Genomic DNA, 13711 nt, shown 5'->3' with positions numbered 1-13711 from the left:
CCGATGGAGCCATGGGGGTTTCTGAGCAACAAGCATGACTGCTTAGCATTGAGAGTAGGTTACCAATGCCAAGAGGTTAATGACTCACATGGTATTATGTTGTGTTGAATAATGAGTAACATATGAAATGACACATGTTGTAATGACTCGCTACTTAAAGTACCAATCTACTTAAGATCCCTTTAAGCTTGAAGAGATCACAGAATAAGGATGTCTTGTTCAATAGGTGCTACTTTATTTTATGCCTCCTGGTAGAAGAGATGTACCATGCCTGAAAGCATATGAACAAAACAAGTGAGGAATTGAGTAGGAAGGATTATTGCACTAGTTGTTTTGAATGCTTATTGAGCATTTACAGAGAACCAGCTAGCACATTTTTGGGTTTTGTTGCTGTTGATTCGGGGATTTTAATCCTGATTATCACAGTTCCTGTATTTGTAGGTTGGATTTAGGGAAGGAAAGAAAGGGGAGCTTTGCCTGCAGGATGGGATTATCAGAAGCTGGTCTGAGATCTGCTCTGGAAAATAAACTAACGCTGAAGCAAAGGAGCAAGCAATACTGTTTTATAGTTTTGTTCCTGATGGGAGGGAGTTTAATTAAATGGCACTCTAAATTCTGATGTCAACCAATCTGTGATATAGTTTGCTCCATTAAGGATTGGAACAACCTATTTGCTTACAAGCAAAATAAGATGGTCATGCTGTGAAAAGAAGTCTTGCATAATCTTACAGTAAAGTTTTAAACCTGTCAGACACTGTTTTCCTGATTTGCAGTTGTTTCTTCAGTCTGTTTATCTGCAAGGAAAGCTAGTATCTGACTAAACTTTATGCTTGGTCCTAGGTGTAAAAGCAAGTGTGACATCTAAAGGTCTCCAATTGCTAAAAATTGCGCAGAGAGCAGCTGAGGCCCAACACCTCTCAAAATGTGGCCCTCTGCAAACAATAAAGGACTTAATTCTCCAGCTGCTTTAAGGCTAGACTTCAACTAGAGTAAACATATCTATGCACTTACCTGCTGGGATTGTGGTGCTTTAGCTGTTTGTTTCGAAATATTTCAAGCTGTATTACTGGAGAGAGAGAGAAATTATACATATAAACTCTTATGTTCGGACCAGTTAGCACAACTGTTCAATTTTGCAAAACTGCATGCAAGGGAAGAGAATCAGGCCTGCCTGCATTGCATCTGAAATGTACTCTTGCTTGAATTTGAAACAAACTTATATGGATCCCTCCTTCTCCAAATCCAAACCAAATAGGAATTCTTTCAAAAGGGAAGAGAGGATTTTTCCACTCTTACACCCATCACTCCCTCCCTCCTTCCCCCCCAGAAATGCAGGTCGTGAAGTGATCATTATTTTTATGGGTCTACAAAGCCTATAGAAGTCAAAGCTATGTAATACACATTGCAGAGTGTTCTGCTAATCCAGTCCAACCACAGTCGTGCCTGGCCCAGGGATGAGGGTCTGGTAACTGGAAACCTGACACTGAAGGAATTCCAAACACAGTCCTCAAACTAAAAACAGCTCTCTCTGCATGGCATGTGCTACATGAGAGCCAGGGATTGTATTCATTTACGTTATCTGATTTTTTAGCCTTGTATTGTTGATAAAAGGACAGGAGAAGGAAACACCTCCACCAGCTCAGCCCATAAATAATCTGTGTACGGTGTGTTTGAGGTTAGTATGACATTGCTATACATCTGCTGCCTTCTGAGAGGTACAAGCCCACTCACAGACAGCAGCCACTGAGCACTTCCTTGTGATGCAGGTTCTTCCCAGTGCTAAAACACCAAATTTCATTCCCAGTGGATTTTAAATGCAAACCCTTCATTGGCTGTGGGAAGTGTTGGTCTGAAATGACAAAGAATATTTGTGACAGGAGTATCTCACCTATTAAGATACAAACTTCAGTGAAGCTCAGAGTCATCCAGTGATATTTTTTTTTTGAAACCTGCAGTGATTTAAAATTTCCTTTATTTATTTATTTTACATTATATGCACATTAAATACTAAGCAACAGAAGTTCTTAGTGCCACTGACTACAAGCAGCACTGTGGGATCTTTTATATTGTATCTGGAGAGAGAGGAACTACATGGTCTTTTCAGCCAGTTGTTTTGAGTGTATGTTGAGAAGAGCTTTATAAAGACACAGTGTAATATATTTGATACTGTAAGATTGTTTGCTTGCATAATTTAATTCTTACATCAGCTTCTCCTTTCTTCTTTAAAAGTAGATCCTCCTGGCTGAGAACAAACAGCATGCAATCACAGTGCATACAATAGAGTTCTTCAGTGAGAATTTGGACCCAGATAGGACCTTGTTGCTTTCTCCTGTTCTTTAATCACAGCCTGAGCTGCCTGATGCCATCACCCAGAGTCTCTGTATGTCTTGCTTAGACATGAAAGAGACTGCAGCCAAATGTGGGCTTTCCATTTGCCACTTAGTCTGTGGCTGTCTTTGAAGTTTATTTCAAGAAGTACTCCCTGACAAAGTAAGAAGACAGTTTTTCATGTGAGATTATATCCCTTGCAAAATATTCCCTCAGCAGCAAGGAGGAGACAGTGATGTAAGAAGAGAGCGTTCCCTTCCTTGCTTTTTACGAGGTACTAAGAGGGTGACCTCTGTGACTCTCCCTATAGAACAGAGGGAAGAAAAACTCTTTGTCAGGATGAAATCCAACCCCCCAATGTGATGGGGCACAGCACGAACAGCTAGACCATCATTTTGCTTTCCTTTCGTTTTAGATAGCCCAAGCATGTGTCTCCTGGCTGATGTTAAAGGTGACCTGCAAATGGGGGTTATCCATGAAATGCAGTAAACCTGAAATTTAATTACTTTTTTTCTGATTGTTTTTTGAAGCATGGGGTATTTAGGCCAGTCTACTGTGTAAGATTTTGTACAATTGATGAATTACTGAAACGGGAGTTAAAAAAAAAAAAACAAAAAAAAAAAACCACAAAAAGGAACTGCAGAAAGCGAAAATTGTTTAGTTAGGTTTTTTGAACCTGTTTAACTTCAATGACTGAATAATATTTTGGGTTGAAGAGGCTTTCTTAAGTACTCCAAGTCCTGTGGTTCAGTTTTAAATAAACTCAGAAGCTCTTAAAAATTCTGCAGCAAAACCAAAAAATACTAGATTTTATATTCTGTGCTTGGAAGATAAATAAAGCAGAGATAGAAAAACAAACTACTTTAAGCTTACTTGTCATAGAGAAAATAACAACACGTTAATTGAACATCAGTCACAAGTTGCCTGCTTTATTTGGACAAGGCTACTTTGGCTCTTAAAGCTCCAAATGGATTGCAGTTGTTACCTGGTGAATAATTTTAGACAATTAACCAGTAGAGCTGCTAACCAGCATATGAAATGATACAGTGAAACATATTTGCAACCACCTGTGTGTATGAACTGTAATTTCCCTACAGGGGAAGGTGAGATTTTGCTTCCTCACAATAAAACAAACGTTTTAAGGGGCACCTTGTCTGTGACATTTTTGAGGAGTACATTTTCACACTGCCCTACCAGTTTCACTCCTTTCTGGAACCTGGTGCTTCTCCCTCCCTTCCTGTCATTGCTTCTTTCAGCAGCAGCTTCTGCTTTTAGCTAGACCTGCATCCATAATGCACTTTCTAATAGGAGCCAGCAGAGCTGAACTATCAGCAAAACCAGTTTTTGAGCTCTGAGATCACTTACTTCCCAGGATGTTGTGCCATTACATTGCACTGTATCCCCCGGTCAAACAACTGGCCAAAAATCTGGAAAACAGCTAACGGTCAGAGCAGCTCCTACCCAGCATGTCCTCTCAGAGGGCACGCTCCTGGTCTGGTCCGTTTGAGTGGCTGGACCTGCTTGACCCAATTTGTGGATTTTTGATCACTCCCCTGGGTCACTGATTTTCCACTTGAGGTTATTGGTTTGACCCCCACACTGTGGGTCACTTGGGAGGTGTGATATGCCCCTGTGAACTCTGAACTCATCAGGAGCCAACAAAAACAGTGAGAGAGGGGAGAAGGATTTCATTAGGGCCTCCTCAGAGTGGTAGTGTCTGACGAATGAAAAGGCGGGACTTGCTTGCCTTGTTGCAGAAACAAGCACAGCATCTACAAGGGGCTGCCAAGTAGAAAGTGTTTGGTTTGAGTTGCTATGGCAATTTCCTTAAGGATAAACAACAGCATATACTTTTACACCATGGGCTATCAAGTGAAAAGGGTGTTGGTTCAGAGGAGCCCTGCTCTTCCTGCTGGGAACTGCCCCCAGTGTCCCAGACTTAACTGCTAATGGTGATAGCATTTCTACAGCCAGAGCTTGGTATCTGCAGTTGTTTCTTCTACCTTGAAAAGACTGACTTTCTTATGGTTAATTTGGCACACTTGAGGAGGGAAGGGCTGTTTTTTCCTGTATTTTAAGACTTGTCACATAGAGGTTCATGAAGACTCCCTAGGCTGGTTGGTTGCAATGTGACTACCTCCCTAAGAATGAACTTAGTCAGGCATGGCTGGTAGATGGGGAGGAATGAATCCTCAGGAAATAATCCATCACCAACGTGCTATGCTGGGTGTAAAAGGGAAGAAAAGTGTTGTCATTGTAGCTTGTGTATCTGCACACGTAACACCCACTGGGATCACTTGGGGAAGTGAGCTGGAGAGTGTGGTGCATATATCTTTTGAGAAATTTCCCTCAGTCATGCTGCCCAGGGTCAGCCTTCTGGACAGTTACTAGTGCTTCCCAAAGTTTTACTCGTGCGAGAATTCTGGTAATCATTGGTTAGATCACTGCTTCTATTACCCTTAAGGCTGCTAAAAAAACTCTCGTGCCTTCGGTCTTTCTCAGGTTTTTCTTGAGGTGGATTCAAGTCTGATCTCTGTGTACAACCTCTCCTTCCAGCTGCTAAGCCTTGTCTCTGGGGAAGACACTCAAGAATTATACCACATATGGATGTTTCACCCTCAGAGAAGGGTAACTGGTCCTGAGAGTGAACAACTTGGATGTTTCTTTATTTTTTAAAGAAAGATTTTGCCCTTCCCACATGTTTATCTGCAGTTTGTCTACATGACCACAGATGGTGTTAGCTGTAAGTGAACCAATGGTGGATTTAGTTTGGTAGGATAGGTAACAGCAATAAAGACCTGATGGTCTCAAGCAGCTTGGGTCCATTTTTCATGTCTGGCACACTTAGATTGCTCAGGCTCATCTTCATTGCACAGTCCTAGGTCAGAGCAGCCTGAATGCACTACCCTCTGCACAGTAACAACTTCCGTGGCAGCAGTGTTGCATCGATTCCTAGAACTGCAGCAGCTGAGCTTTCCCAGGAACTGCTCTTCTGGCTGGATGGCAGAACATATCCCTCTTTTTCCCTGCAGCTTCTTGTATCAGTTGAGGCCTGAGCTGTGTACGGAAGGCTCAGCACATGATGCTGGTAGGTCAGTCCTGTTCTCAACCATCATTTTGGTACCAATTAATCTTGAAATTGTTTTTTTAGAGTAATTCGACTTTGCAGTTAGAGCTCTGGGCAAAAGCTACCTGGCTTTTCAGGTAATGTGATTCACAAGAATTTGCTTGATTATAGCTGCTGATGAGAACATCTTATAAAACCTAACGTACAGGATTTTGAGCATTATCCTTATATTAAAAGGTGATGGATGTAAGTTTGACATTTGTTTCTGTTGGTGTGCTCCTTGACACAAAGCTGTGCTCCTTGACACAAAGCAGTTCCCACCTTTTATGATTGGAAGTACATTTTTATGCACAGAGGAATTAAAGCTGAGTGTGATGGGACAGACTAGTGAAAAAGACTTCACGTAGAAATATGTGGAGCAGCTCTTCAGCCTTCTGTGGAAATTAGACTTTGTTGCAAGGCGTAGGTGTGTGAGCAGCGACAGCAGTTGTCTCAATGCATGCAGTTAAGAGTGGTTCAGTATCTCAGAGGGTGGCTTCAGGCCCTTCAGCACTTTGTCTGGACTGTCTCACCAGGAGGTGGGGGGGGGGGGGGGGGAAGCTGGGAGTGCCTGTCTTTTATAATGTTCTGTTTTTAAAGCAGAAAGTCTCTGGGGAGCATAGAGTCCTAAAAGTCCAAGGCCTGGAATGCTTCCTTTTGCTCTTTCGATTTTAAACAGGAAACATTTGCATTAAGCTATTCCAGGAGGAGAATTGTAGGTTCATTTCAAGGCAGATAATGTTTGTTCATTGCCTGTGTCCATGATTTACCCCATGGGCTTAAATGAGTGCAGCAGAAAACCACATGTTTTGTTTTACTACATGCTAAACAAGTTCCAGCGGAGTCTGGGAGCCCAGATGAGAAAGGAGGAGCATGCTTGTAAAATCTCTGTGTGAACAAGAGAGTCATTGACAAATTTAAACACCTGATCTGCTGTACCAGAATGACTTTTTTCATAATATATGCAAAGAATATTTAAACAGTTGATGAGTTCAGTACCAAAGGCACAGAGCAGGTGTAATTGATTTATACTTTCAGCCCCTGTTTTGGGTCAAAACCCTGTTGTCCTCCTTCAGCTCTCAATGGGAGGCTTTGCCCAAAGTGCAAAGACATTTGCAGTCAGACAGGCAAAAATTCCTAATTGAGTTGAACTTTTGGGGATGCTCTGGTGACATGTCTGTGAGAACAATTATTTTTGCCATTTTAAAGGTATCATAAGTTAAGTTGTACTAGGAAAAAATATCAATGCTTCATTAGTGCAAATTATGAAATTAAGATACAGAGAGGGCTCCATGGCACATCCTCAGGGATGACACGTTCACGTGTTGCTTTTCACGTGAAATAGAGGCTATCAGATCCATACTGATGGAGACAAGTTACAGGGCTGTTGTAATAGCAGGCCTTCTATATCACGGGTTTTTTGAAACCTCATTGGCAGCTTGCCCATTAAACACAGGTATTGTAGCCTGAAATCCATAGTGTTTCTTCCAGGAGTTCCAGTTTTTCCAACTATGGTGTTTGGAAAGTTTTACAGTCTGACATGTTAGGAGAGAATAGTGGGAAATGGCTTGGAAAGTGCGAATATTTGTGCATGTAAAGCTTATGGGATTTGCAGACTTGCAGACCCAATTCATCTGTTTATCCTCAGGCTAGATAAGATTCAGTCAAACATGCATTGTTTAAAGGAGCTTTGTTTCCATTATGGCAAATGGATCACAGGAGACTGACTTTGGGAGCTGAAGGGCTTCAGTGCTCCCCCATTGTAAAAGGGCTGTGATGTGCGCTGGACCCTTCCTCCAGTGTCCTGCATGTTACTGACTTTTGTAGCGTGCAGGTGGGAGGCTTGTTATCCTTCAGAAGTTCTTTTGATTCATCGGGACCTGTCATGCTTGAGGTGGCATTTCCTTTCCCAAAGTAAACATAGATTGTAAGTACAATAATGTATCACTGGCCTAGTAGACTGCCTTTTTATGTCCTTTATTATGTTTTTTCCTCCTCAGGCGTGGACCTGCAGAGCCACTAGAATATTTAACAGGGCCACGAGTAACATACAAAGAGAGAGATCTTCCCTACTACCAAGGAGGACAGCCTGTTATCCACCCACCTAAGGGGAACCACATCCGTGCACCAGACACAAGAGTGGCAGAATTGAGGTACCCCCAGTATTACCCAGCCCAGCCCGTCACAAACCAGCATAAAGGACCCCTCCGGCAGGACGTGCCACCTTCCCCTCCTCAGTCCCACCGAGCACCAGCTTATCATGAAATTGTCCGACACCGTGGGACCAGTCCAGACCAGTACCAGTACAGGCAACAGGATCCCAGGCAGAAGAACCCCATGACTGCAGCTGTATAGCCATGCACTGGACTCGCCAGCACAGCCCAGGAGGAGTCCCGTCGGACATCATCCCTGTAGAGTTGTTCCCAAGCATAGCTGCCTGTAAGAATGGCACACGAGACCTGGAGTCGTTCTTACTGAGCTGGGCTCAGCGTAGGTGCTTTCTAACAGGCGAACTAAAAGCCACGTGAGGTACGAAGTGTTTTGAGTATGTGAGGTACCAGACAGTTGTGTGTTTTTTAATTCCCTTTAGAAATAGAAAGTGGCTGCTGGAAATGAAACACAACACTAAATACACCTCAGGGCTATTTACCGAATCCAGTTACACCTATACAGTACATAGCTGTCTGTGCAAGGGCAGCAGAGTCACCAGAGTTTACTTCAGAGCGCTGTTGTAGAGCCTTTAAAGTGAGAACACAGCATGCAGTATGGACTTCACGTGGAGCTGGGGATCTTGTGTAATCCAGTGTGTGATCATGAGTTGACAAGGGACTACCACAGAGGTAGTGGCCACATTCCAGCAGCTCTGTGCTTTAAGGATGCTGCAGTTCCAGATTTATCATCTGGTCTCTGTCTTCCTCTTTCTTTTCGGTGGTGGCAGCATTTATCTTGTAGCCTTTACTTTTTGCAGTTTGTGGATCAAGAGTCTCCTCTTATTGCACCTGCTGCATTCAGAATAAGACAAAAAGCTTTATTCTTTATGCTTGGGCAGGCTCACAGGACAGGCAGCCAGCCAGCCACCTGAGAACTGTGTCTCTGTGTGTGTGTGTGCTTGTGAATGTTACTTAGTTATGTAGTGTGCAGTCTTTAAATGTAAACCCTGGAGATAAGATCCTCAGCTCCTGTGTGTTGTTCTTGGGGTTTCAGTGGAGCTGGCCTGTAGGAAGTGGCTGAGGAGGTGACTGTGGGCATGGACTCCATAATTCATCTTAAGCTACTATATCTTAAGCATCTTAAGTGCTGCCTTGGCTCCATCAGGGCAGCCCCTTCCCGGCCCTCTCCGGCCGGTGTTCCAGCGAAGTGCCTGCCAGCAGCGTGCTGTGCCCTGGCTGCCTGCTGCACGGGAAGGCACCTGTTGGTGTGGGGCCACTCTCAGTCCACAAGTGAAGCTCAGCCTCTGGCAACGCCTCGCCCTGCCGTGCCAAGTGCCAAACTACGAGTTCCTGCAGCCACCAGCGGCCATCAGGTCAGTGGGGGAAGGGGCTTTTCACAGGAAGGGGTGAAGGAAAATACAAGAAAAGCAACTCCTTCAAGACCCTGGGGCCTAGCAGGAAGAGGAGAGAATAGCTGTTTGTAGCAAGCTATGTGCAGCAGTGCATAGGAAGAGAGAAGGTGAGGGTGGGGAGAGGGTGCCAGCAGCACAGCAGAGCCAGGTAGGGGGACAGGGCATCGGCGTACATGCCTGACTCTTTGCCCCACACAGCTTGAGCTTGCTCTGCAGACAGCCAACCTGGGAAGAGGTCAGAAATGCATGTCCCAGCCACAGGGACCTGTGCAACCTGGCCCAAGAGGGCTGTGAGTGCTTAGAGATCTGTCTCAAGGATTTTGTCACAGGGAAACCATGCAGTCATGCGACCTAGAAATATATTATTTCCAAGTGTCCTTAATTCCTCGACTTCTGCCTTTTGGGAGTGTTACTAAACCATTAGGCCTCCTCTCCTCATCAGGAAAAGACTGTGACCTGGCCAAGGATTAAGCATAAGGATTTCTTTGATGTCTTTTTGACACCTTTGGTATGCAACAGATTAAATCACATAGGTAATTTCCCAGGTATTAAATATCACCAGGAAGGTTTGTCCTGCTAGGAGTGTCTCCCACCAGCAGGTAGTGACCCTGATGAGAAGCACTATTTAATCCCAGCCCACGTTTCTTCTCTGCTGCTGATGCTGGTGAGAGACTGGCATAACCCTGAGGCATGGGGAGTACTTGCAGCTGCCTGACTGGCCAGCAGGCTCTAGCCAGGCTGGGAAGCAGGGGAGAGGAGACAGCTTTCGAGTGGGGGGGAGCGTGATTCAGAGAGAGGGCTGGACTCCCTGGGGTAGGGGCAGGCACAGTTTTAAACCCAGTCAGGAGGAAGCTTTGGTGGGAGTGGGAGAGGGAGAAGAATGCAACTGATTATGAAGCAAGTGCGTTTGGTTCTTGTTCCATTTCTTTCTGCCCTCTTCCCTAGTAATGTAGGAGGGAAAAAACTCTGGAGGGAGTGTTGGATGAAAAGCTGGATGTCTCTCAGTACCCTCCATAAATAAGGCGGATTCCCCAAGGAAACTCTGCCTGTCATGTACGTGCTTTACACAGCCTTGTACTTCTCTCAGAGAGTTTTAAATGCTGTAGGATACTCAGCCAGGACTTGGCAGCCGCAGGATAGCTGCTGGTGTTATAAAGGCCTGTTGAAAGTGAAGCAAAAACAAATTAAAATACTTTCCTTTTCCTCCTTGAAATATAACCCCTGATACGTTTGATCCAGCTGTAAAGAAACTAATATGTTTGCGACAGTGGCTTTATCAAGCCAGGCCACAATTAAGAACAGCTCTGAATATAAGCTACTGCCTTTGTAAATCACTCTGAACTAACCCTTCAAATGGCATCGCAGCACAGTGAACAGAACTTATTTACAGTATTTCATGAACCAGGGCCAAATAAAATCTGGATGAAAACAGCTCCTGGGTTATTTATAGCCTTTGAAGGACCTGTGCAATTGTCTCCCCGTAACCCGAATCTTTCCTTAAGAGCTCTCTGTGACTGCATCGGCTCCACTCGGTTGAGGCAGACAGATCAAACGAACACCTTCTGAGCTGTTAATCTTACCCAACAGGTTATTAAATGATGCTTCTGCTCAGTAAGCAGAAGTCAGTGAAGAGCTTCTTCCAATAAAAAAAAAAAAAGAAAAAAATAGTGCTATAACTATAATATATGGAGGCATCCTACAGGTAAGGAGCTAAGGAGGAAGAACAGTGTGACCTAGCTGGGGAAACAAGACCAAAAAGTATTACAGAGCATCTCATCAATCTCTGGTGCCATTGTTCTGGAAGAAAATTGCCGTTTTCTGGTTTAATATCTGGTAGAGGTACGGTATTTTCAAAAGTATAATGTGTAACTACAGTAGATATAGTCAGATTTTCTGCAGTGTAAAATGTATGATTTTAGCACCATATTGTGGAAAAATATGTACCGTGCAGAATTCACGAGGTGCTACAACTGACGGTTGAAAATACACACTTGCAAAATCCAAAAGAGCCGTTAAGTAACAAGTTGTTCTTTTCCCCATATGTCCATATGTTTGGGAAAATTATGAGTCTGAAATGCTCTTGACACGTAATTGCCTCACACTCCCTCATCCAAAATGTGCCAGTCCAGCAGTAAAGTTACTGACGTAGTGGGTGTGAAGGGAAAGCTGGGTTTGCCACGGGAGCAGCGTGCTGTAAGTGTGCGTGTGAACAGGAGTCAAGACAAGAGGGAGAGAGGCCCGCGCTCATGTGAAGCTGGAAGCTTTGATTTCCTGAGCTGGTGGCGTGCAGCCTGCATTTCTGGCTCTGGCATGAGGCCAGCCAGGCCCAGCAGTTGAAAGATTAAGAGATAGAAAAAGAGCCTGTGGATTTTCTGAGTGACCACCCACTAGTGAGCCATAATCTTGGCCTGCAAGTCAACATTACCACTGTGATATATTATGATGCAGAAGTCTCTAGGCACCCCTATGCATAAAGAAGTATCAATTGCCCTTTTTGGGGGGAAAAAAGGGGAGAACTAAGTATTAAAAAAAAAAAAAAAAGGCTCCTGCCTTGAAAAAGTGCATGCAGCCCTGAATTCCAATTCACTCCAGCTTCCTGATCTAGAAATAGCTTCACATGCTGCCTAATTTTTTTACAGATGACTTGTGCTACCTCCTCCTCCCAGCCATCACAGATTTGTTTATCAGAGAGTTAGTGCTGTGAGTGAATCCTACCGACTGCTCTACCTGACGCTCTGCTCTGAGCAGGGGCTGCTTTGCACTTCCAAAGGGCCCCACACCTGTGCCCTCATCACAGTTGTTCTGCAGGGTCCTTAAGCCTTATGTGCAAAATCAGAAGCACTATTCACTATGTCTGCATAGAAGAGAAGGCTTTCTAACTACTCTGTTATTGTGAGGGAGAGAGAGGTGCTTGTGATCCTGACAATACCTGTGTGTTTAAGTGAAACTTGATTTAAAAATCATGTGTGATTGTTTTGGGGGAGAAATTTGACACATAATTCGAGAGGTTTTTTCTAGTACCACGTCAAAGATTTTGATCTTTTGTTACATATGGCTATATAAATTTTACCTGTTTTATTTTGCATTAAAATAAAGGCTTTAAGACTATATATGATTATGTATTTGTTTGTAGAGTCTTTCTCTTTTTTGTGTCTACAAAGTCATGCACAGCCCTGGATGTGATTTGATATTAGAAGATCAAGTGTAATCCACACTGCATCAGAACTGGTAAGATGACTTTAAAAAAAAAAAAAAAACCCACAACAGCCATGCACTGCTTTGAAGAAAAAAAATGCATCTCAGGGCTTAGCTTGATTCCCTCTCAAATTTTCATTGTCTTCAGTGGTAGAGCCTGAATCCTGATTCCATAGCCAGGAATGAAAAGAGAAGTGAGAGAGAAGTCCCTTGACATTTTGGAGAATTTCATCTTAGGCAGCTGCACGTTCATTGCTAAAGCTCCCCAAACATCCTCTCAACATCGAGCTCTTCTGTTCCTGTTGGTGTCAGCCGAGGTGTTGTGCAGCCAGGTAGCAGGTCCAGCCAGCTGGGATGGCTGCAGCACCGCCTTGCCAGAGATTTAGGACTCCTTGAAAGTTTTGCACAGGTATGTAACTTGATGTGCATAAGTAATTTCATTGAAGCTGTTGACTCTACTTTTCACAGATTATGCACAAGCGTAAATCTTTGTAGGATCAGAGCTATGGGTTGTACTGAGATACAGACAAGAGCGTTTTGTTACATGGAGTAATTTTCAAAATAGCAGATAAGTGAAAAGTCATTAGTACAAGGAGAAAGAAGACTGAACCCTTTCTGAGAGGGAAATTTTAGTTTACTACAAAGAAAAAGGAAAGAGTGAAAGAACCAGAGACAGAAATTTGCAGGTTTATAGCACAAGGTATAACTGAAATTGCAGTAATGGGTCAATAAAAATACATGTGTACTACACTCGAAAACATTTTAAATGCAGGTCTTGGTATTTATGGCCAAAACTGTTCAGGGGCAACAGTCAGTCAATTTTAGCATGTATTAAATTATAATCCACATAGAAGCCAATTTAGAACTTATCAGGTCATAACTTGCACTCACAAGTGCAAGCTAAAAACTGGACACAGCTAAAAACTGGACAAATAAAAATGATACCTGCATTTTCTTCTACTGGAGCTGTACAAAGAGTAGCAAAAGAAAAAGTAGGAGTGTATTAGAAGCTAGAAACTCAGTGACCAGTTTCAGATGGTGGTCCTTCTGCCTTGGCAGTGATCTCCCGTGGTTTCCCCATGACAGCACTCACTTCCCTGGGACCTGGGCTCAAATGAAAATCCATTTTGCAGTCACTGCTCTATCTGCGTAAAGAAGTATGTGGAGCCATTTGATTGTTAATTAATTTTAATGAACAAGACTGCACCCTCCTGAGACCTGTGTTCTGCTGTGAGCAGAGTGGGAGGTAGTGCCTTTCCACATGGAGGGTCTCAGAGCTGGGTTACCCCAGCAGAAATGCAGTGACCTGCTGCAACGTGGCAGCAGTCGAGCAATACCCAGAGTACAGCACAGCAGCCTCTCAGGCGTGAGGAACATGGCAGCTGTGCTGCTTGGGAGGCTTTCAGGAAGCAAAATACCATTACCAAGACTGGAGCGGAGCTGAGCTGCTCCTGCACCCTCCCAGGAGGCATTCAGGGCTTTTAATAAGTCCCCAGGGCCTCTGGCTCAAAGGCTCTGGA

General features: G+C 43.8%; 1 protein-coding gene across 7 annotated transcripts in view; it reads left to right on the top strand.

The window, feature by feature from the left end:
• The window catches only part of PARD3B (par-3 family cell polarity regulator beta), a 406048-nt gene extending 393942 nt beyond the window's left edge, over positions 1–12106 (top strand). For all 7 annotated transcript variants that reach the window (XM_064660627.1, XM_064660625.1, XM_064660626.1 and 4 more), the window contains one exon: positions 7435–12106. In XM_064660627.1, coding sequence (XP_064516697.1) covers positions 7435–7789 — 355 coding nt within the window. In that variant the 3' untranslated portion in view covers positions 7790–12106. The remainder of the gene's footprint in view (positions 1–7434) is intronic.
• Positions 12107–13711: the final 1605 nt, after the last annotated feature.

The sequence above is a fragment of the Pseudopipra pipra genome, chromosome 7 (assembly GCF_036250125.1).
Source record: "Pseudopipra pipra isolate bDixPip1 chromosome 7, bDixPip1.hap1, whole genome shotgun sequence".
Taxonomy (NCBI): domain Eukaryota; kingdom Metazoa; phylum Chordata; class Aves; order Passeriformes; family Pipridae; genus Pseudopipra; species Pseudopipra pipra.
This window is presented reverse-complemented; position numbering and strand designations above follow the sequence as displayed.